This window comes from Rana temporaria, chromosome 11 (genome assembly GCF_905171775.1).
Source record: "Rana temporaria chromosome 11, aRanTem1.1, whole genome shotgun sequence".
NCBI classification, from domain to species: Eukaryota; Metazoa; Chordata; class Amphibia; order Anura; family Ranidae; genus Rana; species Rana temporaria.
In genome coordinates, this window is record NC_053499.1 from 126,482,081 (window position 1) to 126,497,069 (window position 14,989).

At 43.6% G+C, this 14,989-nt stretch overlaps 1 protein-coding gene across 1 annotated transcript in view; it reads right to left on the reverse strand.

Moving 5' to 3' along the window:
• Positions 1-970: 970 nt before the first annotated feature.
• The window catches only part of LOC120917643 (5-hydroxytryptamine receptor 3A-like), a 53,345-nt gene continuing 39,326 nt past the window's right edge, over positions 971-14,989 (reverse strand). Inside the window, exons 5-9 of the mRNA XM_040329091.1 lie at positions 11,799-11,971; positions 9,937-10,097; positions 4,449-4,653; positions 1,873-2,085; positions 971-1,778 (exon numbers count right to left, since the gene is read on the reverse strand). Coding sequence (XP_040185025.1) covers positions 1,498-1,778; positions 1,873-2,085; positions 4,449-4,653; positions 9,937-10,097; positions 11,799-11,971 — 1,033 coding nt within the window. The 3' untranslated portion in view covers positions 971-1,497. The remainder of the gene's footprint in view (positions 1,779-1,872; positions 2,086-4,448; positions 4,654-9,936; positions 10,098-11,798; positions 11,972-14,989) is intronic.

The following is a 14,989-nucleotide window of genomic DNA, read 5'->3' on the forward strand; positions in this document are numbered from 1 at the left end:
CGGCCTCTCCAATACCTTCTCAGTGTGTGTATGTATATTGTGTGTGTATGTATACCATGTGTGTGTGTACTGTGTGTGTGTCTGTATGTGTGTGTATACTGTGTGTGTATATTGTGTGTCTGTGTGTGTATACTGTGTATATATACTGCATGTGTGTGTATACAATACTGTGTGTCCCCATTCTCCTATTGCCTAGGGGCCCCATAATCTCTTATTGCCTATGGGCCCCATAATTTCCTATTGCCCAGGGCCCCATAATCTCTTATTGCCCGAGGACCCCATAAGTTGTCAGTCTGCCCCTGTCCACAGCCAAGAGACCCTTTAGTGGCTTAGTCCTGGTACTCCGGTCTCTACACAGGCTCGATTTCCCTGGTGTGAGGCAAAAACTCCACTGGCCACAGGTCTGCACACTCCCAGTACTGCTCTTCCCAGACCTCCAGCTCAAAGCCCAGGGAAACTCTGCTGCTCTCCTCCCTTCTCAAGGTATCTTTGTGGAGCGTGTAGTTTGCAGCCCCATTAGCCTTCATAGTGCAAAGCCTCTTCCAGACTGAAGTTCCCAGTGTCCCTTGCAACAGTTGTATACAGTTGTACCTATTGCTGATAGCTGCCAAAAGGGAGGGGAGGACTGGGCAGATACACACATACGCTCCGTCCTCTGTGCAGCGTCAGGAGCAAGAAAAAGAGAGCAGGCAATGGAACATCCAACAACATAGCCCAAGCACTTCTCGGGCTAGCAGACTCCCAGGTATGCTTAATAGGTCCCTGGGACACACTAGGGATAACAGCCGGGCGGTGGAACCACGGTGCTGTAACGAGAAACACAGGGATCCAACATGCCCATTGGGTGCTAGGGATTCTGCCAGAGAGCAAAAAATTTGAAAAATCAATATTAGAGCTGATATGTTGGTTAGCTTCACACTGCTGCAAACTGATTTTAATCCAGGTTTTCAGTGCAAATATGTAGTGCAACTTGGATGCAAATTAGACGTGGTTTGCATAATCTACGGAGCCAAAAATCATGCTGGAATCGCACCAGTAGTAGTACAAGAACCTTTCCCAAAATCTTGCTGTGCTGAGTTGCATTGATGTTTACAGGCACCATTAAAAACAATGTGATTTCCATTGTCACACGATTTGTTTATGACTCAAGTTGCATATGAAATCACAATAGTGTGAACAGAGCCTTATAAATGTTCCTGTTTATAAATTAACAGCTTTTACTTGTTAATGGATTATCAGCTACCATTAATTAATTGCTTTTAGAAACATCTAAAGACCTTATATTGCAAGTAAATACCATAAAAGCAGTCAGCCCATGACCATTTTTTATGGATAACAATTTTTTCTTATATGAACCAATTTAGCATACAGCCCACCCTTGGTTGACTCCATACATTGGAATTTACAATTCATCAATGTCTGAAGGTTCTTATTCTGCTGTATAAAACATTCTCTAGCTGAACTGACCTTCAGAACTTAGTTATGTCAAAGCGATCCCTAAATGGTCCAAACACAGAGCATAATCATAAACACCAAAGTTACAGTGATAAAATACAGAACAAGGATTAGTCGGTCTACAATTTGGGCTACCAGTGACCATTCAGATGTTGCATCCGTTTGTTGCAAATCAAGTACCAGTTTACGATGGATTCTTAGAATTTCTAACAAGATTCTTTTTAACAGCTTAACCTCTTTCTTGACATTTGAATTATTTTCCAGTGGTCTCTTCTCATCTAAAACATCTTCAGTTGCTTCTGATATTTTAGCATTTTCTGGATCTGTAAAATAAAATTAAATCTTGCAAATGTATTCCTCTTGTAAACAGGGTAGGCAAAGGAATGTAAAAAAAAAAATCTTGTAGCGGACACTTACCATTGTCTGCTGCGACTGGTGTGACCAGTTCTTCTTTAGCAGAATCTTTTTTAAAGAACATAATACGTGCCAGATGCTTCAAGATCAGTATCTTGACCCATACAGGGACCTGTGAGTTGCTTATAGATGGGTCTGTGGCTGTCATGTAGGAAGTACCTACTGTTCCAATGATGCTGAGAACCATCATGGCCATACAAATGCAGAAGAAAATACCTAAAAACAAAGATTAGTGTTAGGTGTTACCCAATAAAAATTATATAGTAAGAAATAAATTTGGCTGCATACAAAGGTAATAGGTAATATTACATTTTTGTCTAAGCACTGGAGATCTGAATTACCCATAGTATCTCACAAAGCCACTAGTTGCAAGTTTTCTCCAAAGCAGATTGTGTCTAACTAAAGGGTTACTTTCTTTCTTGGAACCGGGTAACTTACAACATCGTTATTTGGCTTGGTAATGGCCACAACAATTAGATCGATTGTTAATTCCAATGAGGGCATCTTATCTCTAATGCCGCGTACACATGATCAGGCTTTTGCCCGGCTAAACTACATCGGAATTCCATCGGAAATCCGAAGAAAAAACTCTGATGGGTCTACACACGATCGGAAATTCCGATCGTGTGTACGGCGTGTCAGAGTTAAAGGACGCCAGAATGGTGCTGATCTGGCAGCGCCATGCAGATTTTTCTTTTTGGGCGGGTTTGGCTTTTAAAAGGTTTAATTGTCTCTGTGTGTTTTACAGCATTATATTTTAGACACAAGGGGCCAGATTCTCTAAAAAGATACGCCGGTGTATCGCCTTATACGCCGTCGTATCTCTGAGCCTGATTCATAGAATCAGTTACGCATAGATGACCATTAGATCCGACAGGCGTAAGGCTATTACGCTGTCGGATCTTAAATGCATTTTTTTTTTCGCCGCTAGGTGTCGTCGACGTCGTTTTCCCGATCGAGTATACAAATTAGCAAAATACGCGAATTCCCGAACATACGCCCGACTGACGCAGTGAAGTTACGACGTTTACGTACGATTTGTGACGCGTAAAGTTGCCCCTGGGTATATGAGGCGCAGTCAATGTTAAGTATGGCTGTCGTTCCCACGTCGAAATTTGAAAATTTTCATCGTTTGCGTAAGTCGTCCGTGAATGGCGCTGGATGCCATTTACGTTAACAGCGAAACCAATGACGTCCTTGCGACGTCATTTACCGCAATGCACGTTGGGAAATTTTAGGGATGGCGCATGCGCAGTACGTTCGGCGTGGGAACGCGCCTAATTTAAATGATCCACGCCCCCTAGCCGGATCATTTGAATTAGGCGGGCTTGCGCCGGAGGATTTATGTTACGCCGCCGCAACTTTACAGGCAAGTGCTTTGTGAATCAAGCACTTGCCCGTAAAACTTGCGGCGGCGTAACGTAAATAAGATACATTACGCCGCCGCAAAGATGCTGCGATCTTCCTGAATCTGTCCCAAGATTTAAAGTTCTTCTAAACAAGTTCCTAAAGTGTTACTAAACAACATGCAAGTAAGTCATGTTTAGTGTGTTTTTTTACAAATTTTTCTGTGCAGAGACCGCCCTGTCTTTTCTACACTCTCCCCTATGGGGGGATCGGATGAACACGGACCGTCTGTCTGTGTTCATCCGATCCGCAGACGGAAGGAAAAATAGGGTTTTCTTCCGTTTGCAGAATCGGATCATTGCGGAGGCGGGTGAGATCGGGTGTCAGCGGATTTTTATCCGCTGACATCCGCGATCTCATAGGGACCAATGTATGTCCCTTTTTTTATCCGCACACGGACATACGGTCCGCAGGTGTGAAAGGAGCCTAAGGCAAAAGCCATAATGAGCTAGTATGCACCGTATACTAGCTCATTATAAAATACTTACCTTAGAACGAGGCATCGGTAACTCACCTGGTCCACGCCGAGGGAGATGACATTTTGACTCGGTGTGTCTTCCAGATATCGCGGCTCCAGCGCTGTGCACGGGAGACTTCTTTCCAGCATGGTTCGGCGTCTGCCGAGCCTTCAGCTGAGAATTCCCTGTGCGCATGTGCCGTGCGCAGTCAGCGGCTCATTGCGAGGGGAATGTAAAGGTTTAAGAGATATTTTTCCTACCTACAGGTAAGCCTTATTATAGGCTTACCTGTAGGCATAAGTACCAAAATTGACTATACAACCACTTTAAGTATCACTTTATGTTAAAAAAAAAATAAAAATTTAGCTTCAATTTGCTACATGTCTAGCTGTTTTTTGTTTCAATTATTTTTGAGTTACTGATCCAAAACTAATATGCATTTGGCTGAGAGAAATTAGAAGTCCTTTTCAGCATTATTGTTCTGTCAATGAGGTTGATTTACTAAAACTGGAGGGTGCAAAATCTGAGTTGCATGGTAGCCAATCAGCTTCTAACTTCAGCTTCTGGATTGGTTTCTATGCAGAGCTGCACCAGATTTTGCACTCTCCAGTTTTAGTAAATCAGCCCCAGTATGACAGCCAAAACAAGTTTTCTTTAAAACCCATGTCATATTTCACTTAATTGTAGATTTAATTATATTATCATATAACATACCTAACATGGGAGTGTTATCAGAATTGGGCAGCAAGGCATTCAGAATTAGCAGCATCACGGAGAAACCCAGAATAACGGTGATCTTGAAATCAAGTCTATTTTCGCAATTGTGGATGAACATACTTGCAATATCCAGGAATACCAAGAAACAGGCAGGTATAATGAGGTTTAAAACGTATACAACAGGAACTCTTTTTATGTAAATCTATGGAAAAAAAGCATATGGAAAGAGCACATAAATATATTGCACATTTGCGCAGCAAAAAAGTTGCACGCAGACACCACCAAAGATTATACTCTGCTCCTGCTAATATATGGAGCAAACAATGGGGTTGAATTACAAAAGGCAAATAGACTGTGCACTCAGCAAGTGCAAATTCTTCAGGGCTTAGTAAATGAGGTAAAGCTTCACTTTGCAAAAACGTTCCCAATCACGTGCAAGGAAATTGTGCTTACACCGTCACGACTGGGTGATGAAAGTCAGCAGACCATCTCCTTGTTTACTAAGCTATGGAGCAAATGCCCTTGCAGAATGCAACTGCACATGCAAGGTGTACATTCTATTTGTCTTTGGCAAATCAACCTCAATGTAATAGAGATGGGAATCCCAGAGGTAATGTAGTCTCATTCCAGGAAAACCCTAGGATGTGACTGGATTTCCATTGTCCTGAAAACAGGACCTTCCCTCTTATTACTTCACTAGAAAGATGGAAGAATTTGATGGGTTTACCAGAAAATGACTCCATATTTTAATTCTTGTAAGCAAAAGGTCGGGTATATGATGTGTATTTAAAGTGTATATTAAGCCAAAAAAAAATGTTTTGTTTTGGATAAAGTGTGGAAAGGTTAAAGTCCCTGAGGTTTTTTTATTACTTCTCTGTTCAGCACACAGGCCTGAAATGTGGTATCTATGGCAGATGAGGTAATGTCAACCTGGCCCGCTCAGAAGAGTATTTACGCAGCCAAAACTTATATGTTAGAAGATCCAGAGATTTTTTGGAGGCAGGTAAAAGACAATAGTTCTGACATAGTTCAAGAAGCAGTGTGGTTACATAGGGGATATTACACAAAATGGCTGCTACCCTGTTTCCCCAAAAATAAGACCTACCCTGAAAATAAGACCTAGCATTATTTTCCAGGAGGGCTGCAATATAAGCCCTACCCTGAAAATAAGCCCTAGTTAAAAATGCTTGTAAAATCCTATAATCCACTCTATTATAGTAGTATATAATGTACAGTGTGTGCGTTTCTGTGATATAATTGCGGGAGAAGAGAGCTCCGGCGGGTAACAGAAGCACAGAGCGGCTCTATAACAAAGGTATTTGGCACAATTATATTACAGAAACACACACATTGTACATTATATAATACTGTAATAGAGTGGATTATAGGATTTTACAAGCATTTTAACTCAGTTCACACTGGGGATTCCTGACAGGCAGGGAGAGAGAGGGGGAGAGAAGACATCACATTACATAGTAAGACCTACCCCCGAAAATAAGCCCTACTGTGTCTTTTGTTGGCATAATTAATATAAGACCCGGGCTTATTTTCGGAGAAACACGGTAGTAAGGGGAGGGTGGGAGTGGTTACAGACCAACAAGCAGGGAGGGAAAGGTCTTAAAGAGGAAACAACATTAAAGCGGCAACTACAAATACATGGAAGTGAATTCAGTCATGGGACATGACACTTCCCGCTGGAAATCTTTAGATTTCATAACCGAAACAACAATAAAATAATTAGTCCAAGTAATTGTAAGAGGTTGGTCCGAACCTAAAATGAGAAAAACATGCAAAACCAACAATAAAACAAGAGTCCCAACTTTTGGTAAAAAATTGTTTTCCATAGTCATGGGACATTTTAAAGATGTAGGGTTCCAGCGTACTTTGCGGTTCATGGCAATATTCTCCCCGCCATGACTTGTAAGTAATTATTGTGGCTACACAAGTCACTCATTAGGCAGGAGAAGAACCAGCTCTGTGACTGGTTGGAAGAAAGTCCATGCTGTACCTCCTTTGGTCACCTTTACTTCCACCTTCCGAACCTTCTTATCATCGCTGAGCAAGACCTTGGTGATGAGACACATAGGCATAGGCATTTATTGCTTCCTTGTCCCTTAGAAGAACAAAGGTCTCCTTCATTAAAGTGGATGTAAACTCGAAATGTTATTTTTATTTTTTTGCTGTCACAATGTAGAGTAAAATATTTCCTATTATCTGTGCCCAGTCTTGCCACACAGAGTTTATCCAGCTCTGAGCAATCCTCTTTTATTGTTCAGTGAGATAAAACGGACTAACAGAGAAAAACCTTGGTCCGTTCCGCCACCTTGCTGTGAATGACAAGTTATTTACATATCTCATGCACTAGCTTGGAGACAGGCATTATTTTTTAATTCCCACCCCACTCCTTTTCTGAAGTCATGTGTTACTTTTCTGGATTTTGACTGGATGTTAGTGATCATAGCAGAATTTAGTGTAAGAAATACATAGGACAAAATACATGTTGACAAGGGGAGGGTAGAGGAGGGCAGGGCAGTCTACTGACATCACAACTCCACCCACCGAGCTCCAGACAACAGACCCACTCACAGAATCTGCAGTTGTTCAGTTCTTATAACAGACAGAGGGGAGACATTTGACAGGTAAGGATACATGCAGGAGGCATGTATATCCTTATAGATCACACTAAGGCAGTAGTTTAGAAAGGATAAGAGTGGGTTTACATCCACTTTAAGGTTTGGTCTAGGTATCTGCCATTTGCGATGGCCTTGGAGAACATGCAGGTACTCTTTCCTTCACCAGTGCCAAAACACATTGGATAGGTGTATCCGTTTCCATTGACACCTGTAAATGTCTTTTGGGTCAATCTCTCCTGAAGAGGCAGTGACGGTCCCAATCTTTTGCATTAGGAGTGAGGCTGGAGAAAGAATTACCGGATAATCTGCATCTGAAGAAACTGGGACTAGTGGTCTTGCATTGACTATTGCTGACACTTCTGCTAGAAAAGTAGTCAGGGTCTCATGGGTAGGTGTTGCAGATTTATGGTCCAGTAACATGGAAATCAAGAATGCTCCATGCAACGCCAATCATTCACTCCCATGATCCTCCCATGTGCGATGAATGTGGAGGGTTGAATACCCAATTACACACATTGTGAGATAGGAAGTTGTCTAACTGTAGTTCCTTACATGTGCCAACAAAGTTGGTACCACAGTCGGACCTTAGTTGCTTAACTGGCCCTCTGATGGAGAAGGATCTTCATAAGGCATTTATAAAACAAGAGGAATCAATGGACACGATTACATCGATATGTATTGCACTGATGCTAAGTAAGTAAACAATATGGCCCACCTTTTGCTGTTAGCGGCTCGGCTCCAGTATGGATGAGTCGAAAACCCCCCCGTTCGGTTTGCACCAGAACCTTCGAACGGACCGAACATTCACGCAAACATTTAGAACCCCATTGACGTCAATGGGACTCAAACGTTTGAATTCAAAAGTGCTCATTTTAAAGCCTAATATGCAAGTTATTGTCGGAAAATGGGTTTGGGGACCTGGGTCTTGCCCCAGGGAACATGTATCAATGGAAAAAAAGTTTTAAAAACGGTCGCTGGAGCAGCGATTTTAATGATGCTTAAAGTGAAAAAAAAAATGAAAAATTCCTTTAAATATCGTACCTGCTGGGTGTCTATAGTAGTTGCACGTGTTTAGAACTGTCCCTGCACAAAATGAGATTACTATAAGAAAAAAAATTTAAGACTGCTTGCGGCTTTAATGTAATGTTTGGTCCCTGCAATATGGATGTTTTCCCGCCCACATTTCTGCTTTCGGGGCAGGCTGTGGCACGCCCAGGCTCCTTGCAAGAGGAGGAGGTGTGCATTAGGTTCCCAGGAGATGGGGCTCCGGGACTCCAGCCGGATTAGCAGGATGCTGGGATGGTCCTGGCGAATCCGGGATGGTTGGGAGATATGCTTTAATAGTTAGCATGTTTGATCCAGGTCATTAAATCAGAAAATCAAGTTTTGGATAAGAGACAGCCAGACAGTTAACAATTTCTGAAGGTCAGGGGGCAACTATTTTTCAGTACAGGTTTCCTTTAAATGAAAACTCCAGTAAACTAGTAGTGGTAAATAGGGAAATTTGCATTTGTGCTTGGAAGCTAGGAAATCCACTTGGCTTACAGTGAGTGCCCCACCATAAAATTATTTATGTTGGGCATATGTGTAGCTTTACATTATATACCTGCGTAGCACCTGTGTACTTTATGGTACCGGTGCTAGTTAAATTTAAGGGTAGATCAGAGTGTAGTTAAACTCTGATCCAGACTGTTAAGTGCAAAACAGGGTCTCTGTCTCAGCTTGGCTGTGCTGTAGACTTATTCTGTTGTACTGGGGTGTTCTTTCAGCCCCGGTGCTGCAGGTGGCAGCAGTGGAGTCAAGGTTTGGGTGCTCTTTCCCAGCAGTCAATCAGGAGGGTTTGACCTCACTGTGCATGCTGGGGAAGGGTATTTATGAGGCAGATGCCATTGGTTCTGGGTCTTCTTCGTCCAGTGTGGCATCCACCTTTAGGGTGACCACATCACAGCACCCCATCGTTATGGCCTACCTGGCCAGGGCGTGCGTGCCCCGCGGTGTTCCTGGTTCCGGGACCATACTGGCCGGAGCATCTGAACAGCAACAGCGACCCAGTGAGCGACTGGGTTCCCACCGTTGAGGATCCCAAGCTGTCCTGCTGTTCGGTGGGGAGTTAGTCTGAGGAGCGCCATTGAGAGGCTTACGGTCCAAAAGGGCCTGGACAAACCACCGGGGATCGAGGTAGCCGGACACTGAAGGATTGATCACATGTCAGTCGGAACCTGGGCGACAAGTTGAAGGAGATCCAGGCGTAACTCATCCAAGGAGGAATATCTCCAATAATTCAATCCAGAGAGGGCCTGTGGCAGAGGTACCTTTTCTGAGGCTCACCGAGGAGGGTCTGTGGCAGAGACTTTATCCTACAATTGTCCGAATGATACTCCGGCTGCCAGGTTAGTGAGAGGGGCATGTCCGGGTACACTAAACCCACTCCGGCAGAAGTGGCACAGAGAAGTGTTGCGTTTGGGAGCAGGACTGTTTCCCGATCATCAAGCCTGAATCTGCAGTTCTCCCTCCTTCTTCAACTTCACTTTCCTCACCAAAAGTTTATTGTTTTTACCCGACTGGGTAATAAAGAGCACAGCAAAGAGCACCTTTCGTGGACATTCCCTTACTACTTCTACTAGTTGCTATATGCATCGTTCACCCCTAGGAATTCAGAGGAGCCACGAGGTAATACGCTGCCCAAAAATCCAGCAGCTCCCCTGGGGGGTAATGCTACACCAAGAAATATAATAGACCCAAAATGTAATGCAAAAGAATATTCTTAATAATTGCAACATAAGATACATAGGAAAAGACAGTGAGAAAGGTGAACAGAGGTCAAGTAGTTAACATGTACTGCCATTCCTTACACTGTAGATGACTTGACTGTATTCCACGTCCATAGATTTATATGTCGTGTTGTACACTGCTACCGACTGCAGCACCCATTCATCTTTAGAGGCAAACACATTTTGTGCATTTTGGTTGACAACTGAAGAGTTGCTTTTTGGCCACATAACAATATCTGAAACTACAAAGAGCGGCACTGCTGCTAGTAAGTACAGTAATCATTCAAATGAACATTCTTATGCAACTATAGAAAAAACAGTAAAAATGTATGTGAAAGTAAAAGCACAATATGTTTGCAGTGGTTTTTAGAAAGATGCTAATGTCCACAATGTAAATCACATTTATTTCCTTATACATCCTACTTCCCAACTTTGTAATTTAAAGCACAATTAAACTGTATCTGAACAACCCAAACAAAATACACAAGTTATCCATTTTTAGACAGGTAAACATAACAGTGTCTTGAATTTAAAGATCCACAGTGTGCACCATCACCACTAGTACATGTATGGCTGCACAAATTATAGGCAACACGTGAGCTCAGTCGCTCCACACTTTCTCAGCAAGAGAAATGCGTAGGGCGGGGAAAGAGTGCTGACGTCATTGCCGCCACATGGACTGTATGCAGCGGCCATATTTGTATGCCCACAGGACACTGTCATCTTTATCTGTTTAATTTAACGTTCAATAAATACTACACTATATACTCCATCTGGCTCCAGTTTGATGAGCACTTGTTCCACACCTGTTCCACACCTGTTCCACAACTGTCACTTTCAATGGTGTAAAAGTTTGGTCTGTGACCAGAGGGTCATTTTCTTAAAGGGTCCATTCTTAAAGGGTGAATTGCTGTGGCCTGGCTGATTGTACTGCGCTCACTTGCCAACTATAACTTGTGCAGCCATATGTTCTGGTGAGTGCATTGGATTGGTGGTGGCGCACACTGTGGAGTTTTCAACTGTTATATTTTTTTTCCTTACCTGTGTCATATGGTTTTATTAAATACTACACTATATATACTCCATTTGGCTCCATCTTGGTGAGTACCTGATCCACACAGCCCTGCCATCCATTTATAGTTTCTAACTGTGTTGCAGCGTGCTCCTAAACCCAGTGCAGGCACATGGCATACATGTATGAGATTGTGGTTGCAGTATATTATACTGTGGTGGGTCGGCAACTGGTTTGGTTAAATAGTTATGCAGATGTAAAATGTTTAGTACATACAGTATTGATGTTTGAGCATCAGCGTTTTTCAGGCGTTTCAGGCGCTTGTGTTACATATATTCACGTGTATTTGCACAAGCAACACATTCCTTATGTCAAAATTTGTGTTAAATATTTATGCTTATTTTCACATATTTGCATGTATTCATGTGTGATTGTGCATACCAGCTCAAACTGCTGAACGGTAAACCATATTTTTACATTTTTGTTTTTACTCAAGAATAAGCAGTGCTGGTTTATGCACTTGTGTGTACGGGCACATTATAAACAATGGGCTGCATTTTAGATCAGTAAAAAAATGTCAAAATTTGTGTTAAATATTTATGCTTATTTTCACATATTTGCATGTATTCATGTGTGATTGTGCATACCAGCTCAAACTGCTGAACGGTAAACCATATTTTTACATTTTTGTTTTTACTCAAGAATAAGCAGTGCTGGTTTATGCACTTGTGTGTACGGGCACATTATAAACAATGGGCTGCATTTTAGATCAGTAAAAAAAAAAAAAAAAAAACGCTGTACTACGCTTTTTTAAGCTGCAGTGTACAAGAGGCCTAAAAGGTAGGAATACCATTACTGTGCCCCAAAAGGTTAAATACATGTACTTAGAACAGAAAGAAAAAAGATATCTTCCAATGTGCAACAAGCATACCTGTGTAAACATAAGAGCCAAAGGAGAGCTTGCATGTCTGGTTATCAAAAGGGAACTTGAAAATGTCCATATTGCAGGTGCTGATAATGCGTAGTGGCATTGCATTCGTGATTTTCCCATTGTCATGCAGTAAATAATATGGTATTTGTGGAGATTTATCTTCATCTTCTGTCCTATGGGATAAGAAATGTGATTAGCTACAAAGCATAATACAAATATCCCATCATACTGATAATGCATTTTAACCCAGAATACACTTCATGCACACCTTCTAAATTTCTGAGATCAGAAAGGAGGGACACATTTTAGTGATATACTTCTAGCTATATGCCCACCACACTTTCCTCACTTCCCTCAAAAGGTTGTAAAATGCTATAGTAATTAAATTCATTTGACAATTGCACAACTCATTTATTGTCAGCAAACAAAGGTCACCAGTTAGTTGTGTTACAGCATCAGACATAATCCATTACTAAACGGTGAATAATAAATTCAGCAGTAAGAAAATAGCAGTCAGTGCAGTCAACATATAGCAGTGATGAGAGTAAACACACGGCAGGGGGTGTGCTGGGTGTGCCTGGGCACACCCTAATCAACCTGTGCAGGCAGATTCCCCCTGCTGATATTTCACCAAATCCCCCTAACGTAGCTCCTAAAAGAATTGTAAAAGATAAATTAAAAAATGAATTAATAAAAAACAACTGACACCATCCGCTGCTCTACTGACTTCATCCACTGCCCTACTAACACTGTCCATGTTTTAATACATTTGGGGTGCACACCCTAATGCAATAGGCTGCGCACACCTATGGAGTAAACAGAAATCTTAGTAAGCAGGCCTTTGCTATGTTTGAACCTGATAAGTACACATTTATTAACTCCATTCAAATTTCAACTAAACCACCCAAACCGCCTGTAGCCAAACCTTAGGCTGCAAGGCTTAAACCCTGACATTATTGCTGTTTATACATTTACAGCAATCAGTCAGGCTGGACCTCAATGCTCTGCCACTTCCGTTTAGCAGGGAGAGTGGGAGTGCTTATAGTGCCCAATGACTTGAAGTTGGCCCAGTAGATCAGACTTGAAGTCAAACTTGGACAATCATTATTTGCTCCCAATGCTCAATAGACTACAGTTCTTAGCAGGTGTCAGGGCACTGGCCTTTCACGGTCACATTCCCCAGTTGGCTCTGGGTGGAATCGAACCAAGGACCTCTCCATTACAGGTCCAGCTCTTTGCCTCTGAGCCACTGCTCAGTGTTATTCTGCTTGCTGTCCGTTGGAGCCTGGTTCTGAATCTGTACTACTGTGGACCAATCAGTGGCCTGAGCGGCCTATTTAAGCCAGCCCCTTCCTCCTTGCTAATTGCTGGTTTGTTGTCAGCTTTACCCTGTTGAAATAACCTTGAAACCTGAATACCTTGACCTGTTTGACCCGGATTGGACTTTGACTATTCTCTGCCTTCTCCTGCACTTGACCCCTGGCCTGCTTATCGGATCTGCTTACGTCTCCACTCCTTGACCACCGGCTCTGTTTCATTGGACTCTCTACCTTCCGGAATCCCTGATCACCTGGCTTGTCTTCTGATTCTGCTTTTGTTCCGCCCTGAGCGGGCTCTCAGCCCTGTGGACTCTATTTGTTCCTGCATCGCTGCTTCTACCTGCTTCAGCCTCACCGGAGTTTCCAGATCGCATCTTCCGTGACTTACCTTCAAGTGACCTCCCGCTGCAGGCAGCCGGTGCCTCTTTGTGCCCCTCCTCGCTGTCTCCACCTCCAGGGGGTGAGGTGCACAGAGTCGCAAAGGTAGCTGCCCTCGGCATCTCGGCCTCGGTGAGTACTTACCTTAACGGTTCTGACAGTACAAACCAGCCAGAAAGATGTCCGAGGCCGACAGGGCACGCTCGCCTTTCGAGGCGCTATGCCAGCAGGTCTCAGCACTTACGGACGCAGTACAGAAGTTGCAGGACGGCTACTTGCAAGTTGACGGTCGTCTCCAACAACTTACTGGACACCATGGTCCCTCCGCTTCAGCCGCAGCTCCAGCCCCTGAAGCCGCAGCCCCGCAGGCCGTCGCAAACCCAGCTGTCGTAGTGACTCATCCTGAACCTAGAGTCCCGACTCCGGAGCGATTTTCAGGTGATCGCAGGAAGTATCGCTCCTTTAAAAACGCTTGTTCCTTGTATCTGGCACTTCAACCTAGGACTTTCTTCTCAGAAGCAGTAAAGGTGGGGTTTGTTATATCCCTCCTCTCTGAGGAAGCACAGGCATGGGCACATGGCCTTATGGAGCAAAAAAGTACAGTACTAAATACCCTCGATACCTTTTTTGAACAAATGGCCAAGCTTTATGATGACCCACAACGCACCGCAACAGCTGAGACCGTCCTTCACAACCTCTGTCAGGGAAGGAGACCCGTAGAGGACTACACAGCTGATTTTCGGAAGTGGTCAGCCGATACCGGCTGGAACGAAGCAGCTCTGAAGTATCAGTTCCGGCAAGGACTTTCGAAAGCTCTTAAAGACGAGCTAGCCCGAACGGAAGCTCCCGTTACCCTGGAGGACTTGATTCAAGCTGCTACCCAATTGGATCGGCGTCTTCGGGAACGGCGCTCTGAGCGCTTCCAAACGTCCCGTCCAACCTGGATTCCTCCAAGACCTGTTCCTGTGCATCCTCCTCTTCCAACTCCCCCCTCCAACCCAGTCAATGATCCGGAACCCATGCAGCTTGGTCTAGTCCGTCCTCCTCTCACCTCTGAAGAGAGACAACGCAGGCACCAGGCTAACCTGTGCCTGTATTGCGGAGCCTCCGGACACTTCCTTCGCACTTGTCCAGTAAGACCCTGTAAGTGTGCACCTAAGATTGCTCCTAACTGCCGCATTGACAGTGCCCCACAGTCCTACATTACCCTTTTTGTCTCTCTACAGCTACCAGAAGGGGTAACCCGATTACCAGCGATCATTGACTCCGGCGCCTGTAGTAGCTTAGTGGACTCTGATCTGGCTCGGAAGCTACATTTTCCCCTCCGACTAAAGGATCATCATTTACAAGTTCGCCTGGCAGATGGCTCACTTCCCCGCTCTGGACTTGTGACCCAACAAACTGACCCTGTCTTGGCTATCACCGATTCTGGACACCAAGAATTCCTGCAGTTGGACTTGATCCCATCTCCTATATTCCCTATTATTTTTGGCC